Below are 18,319 nucleotides of genomic sequence, written 5' to 3' on the forward strand. Positions count from 1 at the left end.
CCATATCCCTGGTAAGTGGGTGAAAAGACCCAGCCCAAGGGAGCTCAGGGGCCAGTTGCAGAGTTCCAGGCCGGCCCTTGGCACGTGCACATTGGTGCTGCTGGCTCTTCAGCACTTGAAGGGGAGTGTGCTTCATTAAGCAATTTTAAAATCCCTGAATGAAAATTCACATTAGTCTTCATGAACAGATCTTATTTCCATTTTCAGAATAAAGAGGTTATTTGGAACCATTTGAATTAATCTAGAATTTTAATCCTCTCATGGGTGGAATCCCCGTTGTATCTATCCGCAAGCAATCCATGGACAACTTCAATCCATTTATTCTTATGTCTGCCGTTGCTTTTAATTTCAGTGAGCTCTAAACAGCATGAAACCATGAAGTACAGCTCCTGTCCTGACGCTGAAGTGTCTCCCATGACATTAGAGTCACCAGGGCTTTTTTTCTGGGGAAAGAGGTGGTGGTACTCAGTGGTGGAACTCAAGACATCACTTTGGGTCAGCTGGAACAAGGGGGGGGGAGTTTTTTAAACTTTAAATTGCTCTCGGCAAAAATGGTCACATGGCTGGTGGCCACGTGAGTTTAGATTGCCCTCCGCACTGCTCGGCAGTGCAGAGGGCCATCTAAACTCCCCTCTGTATGGAGATCAGGGGGCGGGGCCACCAGCCATGTGACCATTTTCAAGAGGTTCCGGAACTCCATTCCACTGTGTTCCTGCTGAAAAAAAGCCCTGAGAGTAGCACTCTACATGTCCATACTCTTGGATTTTAAAAAGTAGGTAGCTATTTTGGTCCACAGCAAAATTCAAAACAAAAGTCATGTAATACCTTTTATTGGATACTCTTTTACAAGGATTCTTACAGCCCCCCCCCCATGGATTTAAAAAAAATCATGAAATGGTCCTCCCCCAAATATGATTGATTTCTGTAAACCTCAGGGAGCCATCATGTTTGCATAAATATCTCAATGGATAAAACACTCTAAAAATTAAAAGCTATATCTGCACATTTGCACACATTAAAAAAAATCCCTTACAGTTCATACAGCCCACTGGTCTGCCCGAACAACCCAAAATGGCACATGTAGGAGGAGGAGGAGGAGGGGCTGTGGCAGAGTATCTGCTGCTTGACATGCAGAAGGACCCAGGTTCAATCCCCGGCTCAGGTACTTAAAGGACCAGGTAGTAGGTGAGGTGAAAGAGACCCTGAGAGCCGTTCTCAGTCGAAGTAGACAGCACTGGCTTTGAGGGACCAAGGGTGTGACTCAGAATAAGGTTGTTTCAGTTGTTCATGGGTGAGGGTGGAGGGAAGTAGAGGGGGAGCCATGGAGGAGGGCAGGCAGAAGAGAGGGAAAGAGAGCACGTGCATGAGAAGCGATGGCCATCGTCTGTTGGCTGTGCCCAGTAACTGAGGGACAAACCAGATGAGGGGCAAGGAGGCCTGCAGACGCTCAGAACTATACAGCCTCTGAACATGGAGAATTAGGAGGATATTATATTACTGACCGGATGCTCTCTTGTCTTTTTCAAAAGCAGAGATAGCAGAGCTCACCTCAGGCATGCTGACTGTTGCCAAGGCAAACATCATCGGGGGGGAGGGGGGAAGTAACCTAATTTCCCCAACTCCGCGGGCCCCTGGAGTGCTCAAGGGCCTCGGAATTCCCCCCCCCTCTCACCACCACCACCAGCGCTGTCTGTCATGCGGGATTTTGTGCTGAAGGAGTTGTTCAGCTCACAGTTTTCTTTTCTTAGGCTTAATCGACAACTCGGGGATAAGACTCTACTATACCCCAGAGCTGCGGCCGTACGACATGGGGGTGCTGCAGACCGGGCTCTTCACCTTTCCCATCCATTTCCTCCCCCCTGGAGTAGAGGCTTTCAACTCCTACGGACTTTGCAACTCCAGTCGGTTTGAGGAGGTAAGCTCTGCAACGTGATGGCTTGGTGTCCGGGCACGCCTTCTCAGTCATCCATTAACTGGTCCTGCCCCAGGAGGATCCCGATCATACCCCTCCACTGAGCAGAGTTTGTTTATTTAAATATTTATATTCCACCTTTCCTTCTGGCTCAACGTTCCGCCAGTCTAAGAAGCCTTCCTCCAACTTTAGCTCTTCCATTGGAAGAAGATCCACTTGAGTTGAAGGGAGTCCGTTTCGGGAGGAGGGAGTGTTGTTTCAAGAGATCATTTGTGCCATTCCAAAATACAAGTAGATTAAAAATACAAGTAGATTGTGCCATTCAAAAATACAAGAGATGCTTTAGGCTGATCCTGCACTGGGCAGGGGGTTGGACTAGATGGTCTGTAGGGCCCCTTCCAACTCTATGATTCTAAGAAGTCATACCAAGGTTGTCGTAAGTCTGATAGCCATGCACAAAGTAAAATGAGTAGTCCAGGGCGGCTCCTCTTAAACCTCAGACTCTGATCAGACCCCTATTTCTCCTTCCTCTGCCAAAGATGCTCCACACAGACTTCACTGCAACTTTCTACAGAGTGTTGACCCATGTTTCAAAGAGGAAAGAAGTCACTCTAGAACTTGACAAATCTGAGGCAATTGCCAAGGTTATATGACTGGTGAATGTGCACGCAAGGGAAGCGCGCATGTGTGTTGTAGCAGCGCATTGTGTGTGCATGAAGGACAATCACTGACCTTTCTGTGGTTCCTAATTTCCCGTGACAAAAGCCCTGCTTTTCTCTCTCGATCTGTAGTTGAATGGGACCCCCGTGCCCGATCTGCACATCTTTGGTTACTTGCTGCACACTCACTTGGCTGGAAGAGGAGTGAGAGGAGTCCATTACCGGTAAGAAAGGCAAAAAATATACGCAGGAGAGCAGCAGGCTTCACTACAGAACTGCCCCAATCAATCACAAATAGAAAGACGGAGACGGGGGGAGGGGTCTGGTTATAAGACGGGGGTTGTGCTGCAGGCATTGCTCTTGGGCAGAAGGTGAGTGGCGTTTTAGTGTATTTTGTATGGCATGAACTTTTGGAATTGTAAGCCAATTTTTTAACCACAAGGGGAAGGCTAAATAGTTAACAAAGAAAAAAAGAAATGCAAAAGAGCACGTGGGGGCCAGGGGAGCAGACCCTCCCCTGCCCCTGCCGTCGTTCTTCCCAAGGCAGGGTCACTCCTGGCATCGGAGCGAAACATTCAGCGACACCAACCCAAGGCTCAGCCACACCCCGTAATGCGTTGCATGTCTCTTCTAAACCGTTGTTTGTGTTTCCTTGCCAAATTTCACTGCTTATTCAGCTCGACGTGGCTCATCCCAGAGGGGCAGCTGTGTGGATCTGTAGCAGGAAAACAGAACAGGAGCCCCCTGGCAGCTCAGCAGTGCGTTCCTGCATACGCATCCCTGAGTTAGACCCTCACGTGCTCGGTCAGATCCATGATGCTGCAGCCATTTTTGAACACAACAGCCCCCCCCCCCCACAAGCATCAACCTAACGGAGGCGCATGTCCTGCTTCCGAGGAAGTCAGCTCTGACTCCCAGGAGCTTCTGCTGGAATAAATTCTCAAAGGTGCCGCTGGACTTGATGGCACAGGACCAGTCCATGGCCATATTCTCCCAAGATTCTCCCACACGTGCATGCGCACAGGCTTAAAAAAAGGAACGGGCAGCCCAGTCCTGAGGCTTGTCACGATGCCAGCACCCAAGAACCAGCATAACTGTAGCGCCATGCCTCCACTCCCTAAGGACTTTGGAAGGAGAGCTACACCAGCGCCCAAGCCTAGGAATGCATGGCATGGCTGCTGCCAAAAGCGTCCACACTGCCATTCCCACGACAACCCCACCAGCACCCGCCAATGGCTGTGCCACCTCCATGACAGGTGCACGAGGAGCAAGGGACAGTTCAGCCAATGGGCAGGCTGTAATCTCTGCAGCTTGGCGACACCGTCTCCCCCTGTCAGAGAGTAGGCTTCCGGGGGCCACACCCCCCCAAGGCCATGGTACCCACACCAGGGTACTCATCCAGGGGGCAGCACTCTGTTGAACATCAGGGGGGCATGCCCCCCCAGGGACAGGGTGGGAGCTGCGGCCCACCAGGGGGCGTGGCCAGAAAGGTGCAGCCAGGAGAGAATGCTGCTCAGGTGCCCCAGCACTGCTGGCAGAATCCGCCAATGGGAGGGCAGCTGCAGTTGACAGTGCTGTGAGTGGCAGAGGAAGGCGTGGCCAGGCCTTGGGCAGCGCTACAGCTCCCTTCGCCAACTGCCAGGGCTAGTCTCCCACCCCGCAGATAGCGGGAGCACGGGGCAGAGGGAGCCCCGCGACTGGACTTGCCGCACTCTCAGGCAGGCGCCTGCCTGCCTGCCCGCCTGCCTCAAGGGAAGCCCTGCACAGGGTGTGTGTGTATGTGTGTGTGGCACTGAAGGTGTAGACAGGGTGCCTGCCCACCTGCTCACCCAACCCCCATTTCTGACAAGGGCCAGGCTGGTGGCTGAAGTGCCGCTCGCTTGCAAGCTCCCCCCCCCGCCACTGCCGCCACTCTGAGAAACATGCTCCCCCTCTGTGAAAAGTGAGGCCAGAAAGATGGTGGGGCCCGGCAGGGGCTGCACCTGCACTCAGGACCACCCCCAAGGCCTCAGACAGGCAGCTCCTTAGAGGCGAGTGGGGGGGGGGGTCTGCAACAACTGACGGGAATACCCACTGGGAGCTGCAGGAGTGGCTCGAAGGCTCGTCGGATGTGATGGAACCAGCAAATGCCCATTTGCTTGCAGTGCCTCCGTTGAAGCACATCACTGCGTCAAAAAGGGGCAAGAGCTCCTCTCGAGCTGTGCCTAGGGCTGCCAGATCCCCGGTGGGGGCAGGGGATCTCCCGCCCCCCTCCCACCCCCACCTACCTGGCCAGCGGAGGGGGACACACCTTCAATGTGTGCCCAGGCCTGTTTTGGCCTGGATCGGGGCCCCTGTGGAGCGCGGGCCCCTGTGTTCCACAGGGGCCCACAACGGGCCCAATCCACGCCCAAACGGGCTACGTGGTGACGTCACTAAGTGACGTCACGCTTGCAGGAGCGTGTGCGCGCACACACACACACACCTCAGGTAAGAGCCAGGCCCCAATCTCCCGCTGGGAGATCGAGGGGGCCTGGCAACCCTAGCTGTGCCCCAGTCCCAAGGTGATCACCCCCAAAGCGGAATGACGGCTCGCAGTGCCAGAGAACTGCTCTGGTGGGTGTCATCCCATTCCCAGCGCAAAATTCCCAAAGTCCATCCCTGCCTCTGCAAAGAGCACCTGGCCTCGCACGGGAGCAGCCCCAGAGATCCCAGGACAACACTCCACATCCCCCCTCAATGCGGGTCCCCACATGTGGAGGCCGTCTGCCTGGCTTATCAGACGCCGGCAGCAATGGCGGAAGTTGAGAGTCCTCTGCGCCCGCCCGCCCCCGCCAGACACACGCAGGCCACGCCCCAAGTCCCACCCACCCACCCACCGCTCTCTGCAGTGCATCTCAAGGGGGGAGGGGAGAGGGAAGCCCAGCGGGGCCAGAGCCTCCAAGAAGCCAGTGGACACCCGCTCCTTTTGGCAGCAGAGCCACACACAGGCATGGAGGCACCTGGAGCCTCTTTGGGGCCACCCTGCACACCCCGGTCCAGAGTCAGAGTCCATTTGCTGGGAAGGGTGAAGGGCAGCCCTTCAGGAAATTGGAGGGTGGGGGCTGCTGTCATGCACAAACAAGCAAACAGACAGGGAGGGAGGGAGCTGTTATTTGATCAGACTTTATACAACGGGCAACAAGTGACGAGGATGTCTGGACATGTGTTGCCAACTTGCCCCACTCAGGGCCGGTGCGCCCATGGAGGCCAGGTAGGCGGTGGCCTCGGGCGCGTGGGCATTGGAGGGGCGCCAGAGGGGGTGTTGGGGGTGGAGGCGCAGGCGCGCGCAGCGAAGCTGGCATGACTGGGCTGCAGCTACTGCTGCAGCCAGACAGCCAGCTCCGCGCTGCCATCACCGCCGCCGCCACACACCCCAGCTGGGCTCAGCCTCCAGGCGCCGCCCCAGCAGCGGCTCGTGGCTTGTGCGCCCAGCTGGGGTGCGTGGCGGCGGCGGCAGCACGGAGCTGGCTGGCTGGCTGCAGCAGCAGCTGCAGCCAGCCACAGCAGCTCCGCTGTGTGCTCCTCCACCCCAGCCGGTCGCAGAAGCCGTGAGCTGTTGCTGGGGTGGCGCACGGAGCAGCCTCTGTGCGCCGCCCCAGCAGTGGCTCGCAGCTTCTGTGCTCGGCTGGGGCATGTGGCAGCGGCGGCACGGGGCTGGCTGGCTGGCTGGCTGCAGCTGCTGCTGCAGCCAGCCACGCCAGCTCCGCTGCGCACTTCTCTGCCCCAGCCAGGCGCAGAAGCCATGAGCTGTTGCTGGAGTGGCGCACAGAGCAGCCTCCACGCACTGCCCCAGCAGCACCTTGAAGCTTCTGTGCTCGGGGCTCCGCGAGCTGCCCAGCCCCCCCCCCCGTGGCACGTGATGACATCTGCGATGATGTCATCACGCAGTCTACGGCATGCACGCGCGCACAGAGCGTGCGTGCACATGTGCCACCTCGGGCACCAGAACCTCTAGCACCGGCCCTGGCCCCACTCATGAGAGGAGTTGTGCCTGTTAGCGTGGCAGCCAGTGCCAGGAGACCCATGACTTGTGCGGCTTCCTCAGGAGCAGGGTTGGCTCATGGGCTGCTAGCGAAACAGGTCTGTGGGCCCCTGAAGTGGAATGCCACTAAACATGGTTCCATTATGCTATAGACTCATCCATTAATGTCTCTATTACCAAAAAAAGAAAGAAAGGTATTTTGTAGCCACAAGCAAGGCACTCTTTTCCCCTCTTGGGCTCACACCTCTTGAAGCTGTGGTGGCGCAAACCCAGAGAGTGATGCCACTCAGCTCCCCTGCCACAGATGGCCACAACCAAGCGGAGCCACTGCCGAGCCATAGGCAGCACCCTCTTCATTGTATTGCCTCACTCAGTCACGTGGGGGGGGGCTGGGCCAGAGAACAAGCCCTGTTAAAAGCTATCCAAGGGTAAATCTACATGCCACACCTGACACACGCCCGTGACCAGACTCACAGTCCGACGTAAATCGACGGAACTCGCCTGAAAAATTACTCATTTACTCTGTGCTGCAAGGAAGTGCTGCGAGGAGGGAGGGGGAGCGCCGGGTTTCTGTCCCGCTCTGCCTTTGTCCGTGGAAAGTGTGGTGCGGGGGGACTTCTGGTCCTATTTCTGTGGCTTCACATGCCCTAGGAAGGCATACATGGAGCCGGAGGAAAGGGGAGAAAAGGTCCTCCCGCTGCTCTTTTTGCTGGTGAAAGTGGGGTGAGAGGGAAACCGGAAGCTCCGTCTCCCCCCCCCCCCCACACACACACACAGAACTCCTGCACAATGCAAAATGAAAGAGTGCTTTCTAAAGGCACTTCCCCTGGCGTACATCTGACTGAATCCGGGTACACACCGATGACCCTGCCCATGTCGGGCATATCATAGAGTTACGTCCTAAGATAGCAGTATCACCACCTCTTGTAGCGCTGAGTGATGCATTGTGCAAAGAAGTGCTATTCCAGACCCCCTGCCAATCTGTTCCCTTGCCGGGCCCTTGAGTTTTATTGTTAGGAGGAAATAATAAGAAGGGGAGAAGGTTCCACCAAGGGCTGAGGTCTTCCCTCGGCTGGGCCCCACACACCCTCCACACCCCGGCTGCTCTTTTTATTTTATTGCTGCATTGTGATCTTGGATTGTTGTTGGTTTGTTTTTAGTTTTGTCGGCTGTTTTGAGTTCTGTTTTACACTGAGAGAAGCAGGATTAAAAACAGACAAACTAACTAACAAACAAATAAATAAATGACCGCATTTCTCCCAATTCAAATGATTGCTTGGAAATCATATCCCACAAGACAAGTCAGTGAAGGGGAAGCAACTCCAAGCCCAGTGGTGCTAAATCAAAACATAACTTGGAGCGTGTCCAATTTTTCCAGAGAAGGCAGGTCACTTGTGCCAGAAGGAGTGAAGAAGATGTGCTGAGGAGGGAGACCAGTGTATGCACGCCAAGCAACTGGGGAAGGGAGATGGCGGCCGGAGCAGACACGTAATCTGGAGCTCCTCGTTTATTTCTATTTCATTATTTCCTGGCCTTAACTGAGCTATTTCAGACGCATATTTTTGGCTGCATGGTATTGGGGGCAGCCCAGATAGCCGGTGGGACAGCTGTGTGTGGCTGGAAAGATTTTACTGGCAAATAGACCTTAGTCTGTGGCTGCTGCTTTCAGCACAGAGATGCGAAAGAGTTTTTAACCTATTTAATCCTTTTTAATCTTTTAGCCTCTATTTTAACTTGTTTTTGCTGTCAGAGAGTTTTGTCACAGGAGTCTTTTAAGGCTTGTTACCTTTTCTACTCCTAATCTGGAACAGTTTCTCAAGGTCGGTCTATTTTGTTTAAAGAAGCATAAATCTCCCCAGCTAATTGGGGTATCGGTCCTAACCTGGCAAGCAGCCGCCTGCTGAAAGGGAGACCTCCCGTTCAACTTGCTGTGCAGTGAAAGCAATTCTATTTTGGGAATCTTTTTTAAAAAAAATAATTTTAATAACATTAACAGCTATCATCAAACTAAACAACAATATACTCAAATTAAAACCAAAGATGGATACAAGTTTGTCAGTATCAATACAAGAAACCATTAATACTTATTTTAAATATGTAACAAACAGAACAATCTTAACAGTAGAGATATTAATAGTAATATAACAATCTGCACAAAAGGTCACCACGAACCCCACGTTTCCATATCAATAACTTCTTGGTAAGGTAGCTTTGTCAAAAGTAGATCATTTTTAGAAAGAAATTCGAGGAAAGGCTCCCACTTAACACAAAAATTCGAAGTACCCGTGGGGTTTTTCTGTAGGTATAGCTTTTCTGTTATTTTTTCCATTATTAGAAAATCCCATATCTTGTTGAACCAGGTGTTAGTTGTAGGAACTGATTGTGACTTCCAAAATGAAGCAAGTGAGGATTTAGCTGCATGAAATAGTATAGTTATTAAATCTCTTCTAACAGAAGGGATATTTAGGTCGTCCCAATTATCCAAAAAAGGAATTTCTCGTTTTAGAGGAATCTTATATGAAGTTATAAGTTCTACTTGATATAAAATCTTTTTCCAAAATTCTTTTACATACTTGCAGTTCCACCAACAATGTACATAATTACCTAGTTCCCCACATGTTTCCAACATAGGGGGGAACTTTTTGAATAGGTTTTTGACAACTTATAGGGTGTGAGGTACCAGTAATTAATAATTTTGTATGATTGTAAATAAAGATTGATCACATGTGTATTAAATGGATTAGAGACCCAAATTCGTTCCCAATCAGTATTTGAAATAGTGATTTCCCAATCTTTTTGCCATCTGGAATATAGATTAGTATTGGGTGTGCTTGATAAGGGTATTAGTAAATTGTAAATTTTGGAAGTTAAACCTTTTCTTACGAATTCTTGAGTGGCAATAAAATGTTCAAACTCAGTTTTTGGTTTGTTCATTATTTCTTTCAGCTTGATATCTTTTGAAAAATAGACTAATTGGAAGTAGGAGAACCAAGGAATTTTCTGTCCCATTTTTTTCTTCTAATTTATGCTTTTCTAACAAGCCAGTTTTCGTAGCAATATCAGTTAAACAAGGGTTACTGTACTGATCTTTGGTTTTTAAATTGATTATTTTATAATTATATTTTGGATCTTCTTGTGAAGCAATGGTAGCAAAGCAAGATACCTTGGGGATTAATTTGTTTTTATATCTATCCCATATTTTTAAAATAGCTATTAAAAATGGATTATGATTAATTTCTTTGGGTCTATGATTAGATTTTTTCTAAACTATATCTTGTAACGTAATATTGAGTTGTGGGATACTTATGGTTTTTATCCAATCAGCTTGACCTTTATCTTTATTTGCATTAAATTAATTAAACAAGTTGTAGCATAACAATTCCAAGTCTGGGTAATTAAATCCTCGTTGTATTTTTTTCTTTCTTAACCTTTTAAAGGCTATTCTTGGGTGCTTTCGTTGCCATAGAAATTGGTTAAGCATTGTTTGCCATCGTTTTAACAATTTGGTTGGAATTTGTAAAGGGAGTGATCTAAATAAAAATAAAAGCTTAGGCAATATAAATGCTTTAATCAAGTTATATCTTTCAAACCAGTTAAGATTTTGTTTTTCCCATTTGGAAATTTCTATTTTGATTTCTTTTATTTTGCTTATGTGATTATATTGTATTAGAAGTTTTAAATCTGATGGGATTTTTACACCTAGATACGTCAAATGGGGGTGGGCCCATTGATATTTATATTGTTTTTTAATTAAACTTTTTTGTTCTTCTGTCAAATTAACAGATAGCATATTGGATTTTGTTTGATTTACTACTAATCCTGATATTTGCTTAAAATTGAACAATTCATCTTCTAAATATTTTAATGAAATAAAGGGATTGGCAATATATAATATTATGTCATCTGCAAATAAACTAATCTTATGTGTCTCTTGGTTGATTTGAATCCCTTTAATACAGTTGTTCCTCCGAATTGCTTCTGCTAAGGGTTCCATTGCAATCACAAAAAGTAGCGGTGACAATGGGCAGCCCTGTCGGGTACCCCTATATAAAATGATTTTACCTGATGTTACTCCATTAGTCTGAATTCTAGCTATAGGATAACCTTAATAGTTTGAAGAAAATTGTGGCCAAAATTCATCTGTTCTCTAAGTTCAATGAGATATGAAGTTTCAAGCAAATCAAACGCCTTTTCAATGTCAAGTGACAAAATCAAAGACATTATATGATTTTGCTTGCAGTGGGATAGTATATTTAAAGTTTTATGTATATTTTCGGCTAAATCTCTTTTGGGTACAAATCCTGCTTGCTGATGACAAACGTACTCTCCAATAAAGCCATTAAGACGTTTAACAAGAATTCCTGTAAAAAATTTATAATCCAAATTTAACAGAGATATTGGCCGGTAGGAGCCAGGATTAGATTTATCTTTATTTTGTTTTGGTATTAGTGATATCGTGGCCTCGTACCAAGACGGGGGCATAGTACCCGAGGACCTAATGTTATTACAAGCATTTGTTAAAGGTAAAACCAGGATATTGGTAAACTTCTTATAAAATTCTGGTGGAAACCCGTCTGGACCAGATGCCTTGTTATTACTTAAATGCTTTATTGAATCAAGCACTTCTTGCTCTGTTATAGGGTTTTCCATTATTACTCCATGAGCCTCATTTAGTTTCTTAAGTCCTTTAAGATTTTGTAGGTAATTTTTAATTTTCTCTTTACTAGGGCAAGAGGTCGAATATAATTTGGAGTAAAAGTCCTTAAATATATTTGCAATGTCGGTTGATTTAGTACACAACAAACCTGTGTTGTCTCGGAGTGCTTTAATGTCCCTAGAAGTTTTCTTTACTTTTATTTTCCAAGATAGAGTTCTTAATGTCCTAGGTGAATTATTCCAGAATTTTTGTTTTAAAAATAAATTTTTTTAGTAATTTTATTTATCTCTAGTGATTCTAATAGTTTATGTTCATTAAGTAGTTGTCTATATGTTTTTTTACTCCCTGTCTCTTTGTGAAGCTGTTCTAATTGTTATATTTTGGTTAAGATTTTTTGTCTCTGTATATTCTTAATTTTATTTAAATGAGCTGATAGAGCTATTACTTGACCTCGCAAAACCGCTTTTAAAGCATCCCATAGCATGTTTGGGGATATTATATCATTTTGATTATCTTTAAGATATTGTGATATATTGCTACTAATTTGATTGGCTGCATTATAATTATGGATTAAGTTTTTGTCAAAAGTCCAATGTTTTGCCTTCCTTATTGATTTTTCAGTAGTGAGTAGACATTCCACCCATGCATGGTCTGAATAATTAATAGGCCCAATTTCTACAGCTACTGTTTTTTCTACTAAATCAGGTGATAATAAGACATAATCAATTCTAGTGTATACTTGGTGACGTACCGAGTAGTACGTATAGTCTCTTGCTGTTTCATGTGTAATCCTCCAAACGTCTATTAACTGAAATTGTTTTAGCAATTTTAATAAGGGTGTATCGTATCGTATTTAATTTTATTTTTCAATTTTTGTTGAAGTCAGATTTATCTAATTTATGATTATGTAATTCAGATCCCCTCCTATTATTACTGATCCCTCCTGAAAAAATTGCAATTGTTTCAAAGTATCTTCAATAAAGCATAATTGGTTATTGTTGGGAGCATAGATGGATACTAAAGTATAGATTTGCTCATCAATTTGCCCTTTTAAAAAGATGAATCTGCCTCTTGGATCCTTTAGAATGTCTTTATATATAAATGTAATATTCTTGGAAAGGATAATTTCCACTCCTCTGACTTTAGAGTTTCCTTTTGCATGGAATTGATATTTAATCCATGACGCTTTTAATTCTTCTTCCTTGTTTGCATGGAGATGAGTCTCCTGTAGTAAAAGTATATCAGGATTTACCTTCGCTAAGGATGTCAAAACTCTCTTCCTCTTAATTGGGTTATTAAAACCACGAATATTTTGTGAGATAAACTTTAATTTGGAGGTAGCCATTTATTCTAAATATATTTAGTAAATAAAAAGGAATACTTGATGTAGCTTCAATATTGAGCAAAAAGCAGTAATCAAATCCTATTGTTTTTTAACCTTATCTAGAGCTATTGCCCCCTAATCCTTCCCTTTTTCCTTTTTAAAAATGTTTTTATTGTTTTGTAGAATAATAAAACAGCTATAAATGTATTTTGCAGATCTTTAAATTAAAATTTAGATTTGTGTGTGTGTTATATATATACACACACACACACACAAATAACACTAAAGGTTGCCTAACCCTCACAATAAAATAGAACAATGTTAAATTTAGTATATATTTCTTTACCTAAGTATTAAACTAACAAGAGAAGAATAGCTAAAAAGTTGTTAACAATATCTTAATAAAATCCTGCAGAAGTTTTAATAAATTGTAAGAGTAAGCAATAATGGTAACCTTATTTCTATAAACTTTCCTTAATCTCTACGTAATATTTAACAAACCCTACAAAACCAACTGCTTTAATTAGAATGAAGGTTTCTAATAAGTACCAATAAATGTAAACAACAATTTCTTAATAGCAAACTATCAAATATTATATTTTAGTAAAAATGAATTTTCTTCTTGATTAAATAGTTAGTAGTAATAACAAGTAAATATAATTTAAATCAAGCTTATAAACACCCACACTAAGAACACTACAAACTTTCCAGTAATAAATTCCTATTCAATAAGAACATAAGAACATAAGCAAAGCCATGTTGGATCAGGCCAGTGGCCCATCCAGTCCAACATTCTGTCACACACAGTGGCTAGAAATCCAGTGCCATCTAAAGGACTGTCAGTGAGGCCACGACACCAGAAGCCCTCCCACTGCCTTCCTTCCAGCACCAAGACAACAGAGCACCACCTCCCCACAAAGAGAATACCATCTATCTCCTGTGGCTAATAGCCACTGATGGACCTCTGCTCCATATATTTGTCCAGTCCCCTCTTGAAGCTGGCAATGCTTGTAGCTGCCACCACCTCCTGTGGCAACGAATTCCATGTGTTTATCACCCTTTGTGTAAAGTAGTAAATATCTCTCATATCTCTCTATCTCTCATTAGAGATAGTTCAATCTCTAATGAACTATCTATATAACAATATACTATTCAGCTTTATCTAAATCTGAAAGTGAAATCAATTGTCCCTAAACAACCCACTATAACCCTGCTATTCCTGAACAGGGTTATTGTTGAACCAACAAAAAAAAGGTTGTCTCCTTCTGAAGGGTTAATTCGTCTGGCTAAACTTTCACTCCCCCCCACCCACGACCAAAATAAAGACATGTAAATAGAGCAAACAGAACTCCTGGACAGTCAAGCAATAATAAATCTTCAGGTATTTCGTATTGGGATCTTGCTGATCTTCTGAGGAGTTGAAGGCAAGCTTCTTTTCCTCTTCTGAGAACTAGATTCAGTGTCCATTACGTTTGTAATTCCGACTGAGTGCAGCAATAACATTCCAGATTCATGATCTACTGCTTGAAAGGTTTTGCCATTATGTCTGACCTGCAGATTATAAAGATTTATCCATCTGTAAGGAATTCTTGCCTGTCGCAGTTCATCTGTGACCTGTTTGAGTTGTTTTCGCTTTTCAAGGACTTCTCTGGGCAGATCAGTATAAACAGAGATTTGCAGATCATTATAGGTAAGGATTTTTTGACTCTGTGCCATTTCAATGACTTTTTTCTCATTTTCCAATCTGAAAAAACTGCAAGTATATCCATGGGATTTCTTCGTTTTTCAGAGTTAGGAGAACCCACTCTGAATGCTTTGTTTACAATCGGGGTTGCAACACTTTCCAGTTGCAGTACCAATGCAAGCCAGCCTGATATAAAGTCAGCAAGGTCTGATTTAGGGGTGCTAGATTCCATAAACCCCCTAAATTTTAACTGCAGACAGCGAGCTTGCATCTCAAGTGATAAGATTCTGTTTTGCATATTTATATTTTTGGATTGTAAAGCTCTGATGTCTTCTTGCATTGCATGACTTAGATCAATTGCTTTGTTTGTTTTTTGAGCCACTTCATTTAACACAGTTTTTATTTCTGAAACTTGCTCAGTCAGTGGGTTAAGTAAAACAGTAATTTGGCTTTTAAAGCTTCTCTCCAGTTTTAAAAACAAAGCGTTTAGAGCAGGGTCAGTGAGTTTTATATCTTGTGTGCTTACCGAACGTTCAGGCGTCGCCATCTTTGCTGCTTCTCTCATCCTTGCCTCTGAAAAAGCTGCATTTTCTGAGTGAGTGAAGTACTCCTTCAGTTTTTTTGCAACTTTTGTATTTTGTCTCTTAACTATAGAGTCACTTTTCTCTTTCATTACTAGCTTGCCAGAAGTCTCAAAAGATGATTTAGTCAGGCTTGGGGGTGGGTAGGAAAGGAGCCAGCTCTTCAGGCATCTGTTCCCTCCGATGCCACGCCCTCCTCCCCCTATTTTGGGAATCTTTAAGGAACCTCATCACCTTTAGCGTTTTATATTCTCGTCTATCAAGAGCAGGGTGAAATGAGACCCCATAAACGGGGGAGAGAGATGAAAGAATTTTCACCCCCTGAGCCTAAAACAACAAAGAGACTTCTTTCGGGCAATTGACCATGAGACTTCACAGGCTTTCAAGATCCCGACTTCAAATCAGTTTTCACCATCATCAGAACTTACTGACAATCCCTTGGGATTCTTCTTATGAATGGATTCTCATAGAATCTTCTATGAAGCGGCAAGTAGTAATTTAAATGATCAAACAGAAGCCGTGGCACGTGGTGCCCTCTCCGGAGTTACTGCTGCTAGTTGCTGACTCAATGAAATTCACCTGCAGAAGTCTCGAATCTAAACATTCCAAGGTAGAGAGCCTGATCAGAGCATTATTAATCCCAGACGGCGACAAGGTTAATTCTAGAGAAGCAAAATCGTCTAAGCCAGCTTCAGTTGGCAAGCCCCCAGTGGTGCAAGCGACTAACCCAAGGAATCCCATTCCAGACACCCAGCAAGTTTCAGCAACTCCAGGGCCGATTCCAGACGGCCCCCTGCCTCGCGAAACGTCACGCGTCATCGTGCAGAAAACGTGAAATATCGCGTTTTCTCGCGTGAGTTTTGTGCGACGTCGCGCATCGTCGCGCAGAAAACGCGAAATATCGCGTTTTCTCGCGCGAGTTTTGCACGACGTCGCACAAAACTCGCGCAAGAAAACGCGATATTTCACGTTTTCTGCGCGACGATGCGCGACGACGTGCAACGTTTCGTGAGGCGGGGGGCCGTCTGGAATCGGCCCAGGTTTAAATAACTAAGCCTTAGCAGCTGATTTGGCAAGCTCATCAGGTCAGCCAGTCCATTCATAAATTCAGTGGGGGTACTCCCTCCTGGAAAAACATCTTCTCAGTGAAAAGATATCTTCACGAACTATTTGGCTATCAAATTGGCTTCGTGGCTATAAAAGCCGTGGAAACTCTGAATAGCCTCTCACAAATTCAAAAGGCCCTATCGACATTTAATAGTCCAAAGTCCCAAAACTGCTATTAGGACGGAAAACCTTCCTGAGTACAAAAGGGATCTTCCCTGCCCGTGTATTTATTAGTGCAAAACTCGGACCACTCGAGTACCGAGGCCTCAAGAAGGGAACTAGAAGGCAGTCCAAGGCCGCACCGCAGAACCCCACGTCGTCTCTCACTGATTTCCCTACGGACATGGATGCTTTGGACAAAGAGGTCTTAGATTCCTTCAACACTTTACCTGTCCCTGAAAAGGCAGCAACTGTGGACAGACTGGATGCCCTAAGAGCTAGCTTTCGGGACCACATACCGGCAATGACTGACTCTGAAACCCTTTTATTATTGACTGAGCCAACTACACCTCTGAATCCGGAATTAAACCCTAAGAGAACCCAGATGTTAACACAAGATGTATTCCATGCACCCTCTCCTCCACCAAGTGAGAACTCCACAATGATCGGAAATGGTGACGAGCCTCACAGGGCCTTGGACAACGGCCACATAACAACCCACAGGAAGACTTTCCCACGACAAACTGATGTATTAATCCTCCTCCACTGACCGACATAAAAATCATCTCCTGGAATATCACTGGTTGGAGGAGTAAGGCTAAGGACAGGGACTTTTTGTGCTATATCAGAGGCTTCGATATTGTACTCCTTCAGGAAAACTGGTCCCAGGCCCAGATTTAGCTCAAAGGCTATAAATCTTATTCCCTTCCAGCTTTCAGAACAAGGTCAAGGGGTCGCTTACAAGTTGACCTATCCCTTTTTGTCTCTTCACATCTGAACTCAGAAACCATTACATTACAGAGAGGTAGCTTGCTGGAGCAAGCTGTTAAGATTGATTTTGACAATTTCTCCTTGATATTGATGGTTGTTGTGGATAGCATCCAGACAAGAATAAAAGAACATGAAAGACACTGCAGACTTGGCCATCCAGAAAAATCAGCAGTGGCTGAACATAGCCTAACTCAAACAGGGCACAGTATCTTATTCCAGGACACCAAAATACTGGACAACACTTTCAACTACTTTGTCAGATTGCACAGGGGAGCCATTGAAATTCATAAGCATAAGCACAATTTGAACAGGAAAGAAGAGACTTTAAGAATGAACAGAGCATGGTTTCCAGTCCTGAAAAACACCAGGCTAACAAAACACTCTATAACCCACAATAGCCCTGCAGAGAAGGGCACCAATCCATATGCAAAAGAACCTCCTCAGGATACAGTGAAGCCTCCCTACATTAGCATTCCACACCCTGAGAAACTCTTACAGGATGACTCAGCCCAACCCCACCCCTCCTGAATAGATATAAATGACCTGCCAACATCTTTTCCACACTGTGACACTGAGAGATCCCTGTCTTTTGGTGCTACACCTCTGAAGATGCCAGCCACAGCTGCTGGCGAAACGTCAGGAACTTCAATGCCGAGACCACGGCTATACAGCCCGGAAAATCCACAACAACCATCGTTCTCCGGCCATGAAAGCCTTCGACAATACATCTCCTTGATATTAGTGAACATCGATGTTCCTTCCTCTCAAGCCAGGGTGACTATTTCCCAATACTGGGCATGTCTAACCACCTTAATGGAAGACCTGGAGAAGAGAGTTCCTCTGGCTGAAGTAATCTTGGCAGGCAACTTTAACGCAAGAGTAAGCAATGATCATAGAATTTTCTTTAAGGCCCTAGAAGTCAACCAAGATGATACGCTCCCTCCTTTTCTCCCCCCCCCCCCAAGGCAGACTCAAGACTGGCACATGAATCTGGCAGGCACTTTTCTGGCCAAATTCTGTATCCAGTTCAATAGAATTTGGATGAATGGGCTTACCAGCTTTCCTAACTCAGGCAAATTCACGTTTACTTCAGTAAAAGGTCACAGCGTAATCGACTACTGTTTAGTCTCTGCTCTGCTGAAATCATGTCTTAAATCTCACTGTGGGAGATTTTATGATTAGTGGCCACTTCCCGCTTTTTCTAACTCTTTGAGCAAGATCTGGCCGCACTTTTTGTCATTCCTCTTCCCAGCCCACTGAGCTTGAATTATTGCCCAGAATCTTATGGAATGACTATTTTACTCAAAAAAACTCAACAACTACTCCAGTCAAGTTTTTTTTTTAGCTCAGATCCTCTGTAATTGGTGCAACTGACCCTGCATTAATGTTGGAAGCATATAGTGCTTTAATATCTCACCTGTCCAAGTCACTGTGTATAAAACCTGACAGCGTAAGTAAGAGG

General features: G+C 45.4%; 1 protein-coding gene across 1 annotated transcript in view; it reads left to right on the forward strand.

Annotated features, from left to right (window-relative positions):
• The window catches only part of LOC129335192 (putative DBH-like monooxygenase protein 2), a 59,061-nt gene that overhangs the window by 24,409 nt on the left and 16,333 nt on the right, over nucleotides 1-18,319 (forward strand). Inside the window, exons 7-8 of the mRNA XM_054987630.1 lie at nucleotides 1,749-1,915; nucleotides 2,704-2,795. Coding sequence (XP_054843605.1) covers nucleotides 1,749-1,915; nucleotides 2,704-2,795 — 259 coding nt within the window. The remainder of the gene's footprint in view (nucleotides 1-1,748; nucleotides 1,916-2,703; nucleotides 2,796-18,319) is intronic.

Source organism: Eublepharis macularius, chromosome 8 (assembly GCF_028583425.1).
Source record: "Eublepharis macularius isolate TG4126 chromosome 8, MPM_Emac_v1.0, whole genome shotgun sequence".
NCBI classification, from domain to species: domain Eukaryota; kingdom Metazoa; phylum Chordata; class Lepidosauria; order Squamata; family Eublepharidae; genus Eublepharis; species Eublepharis macularius.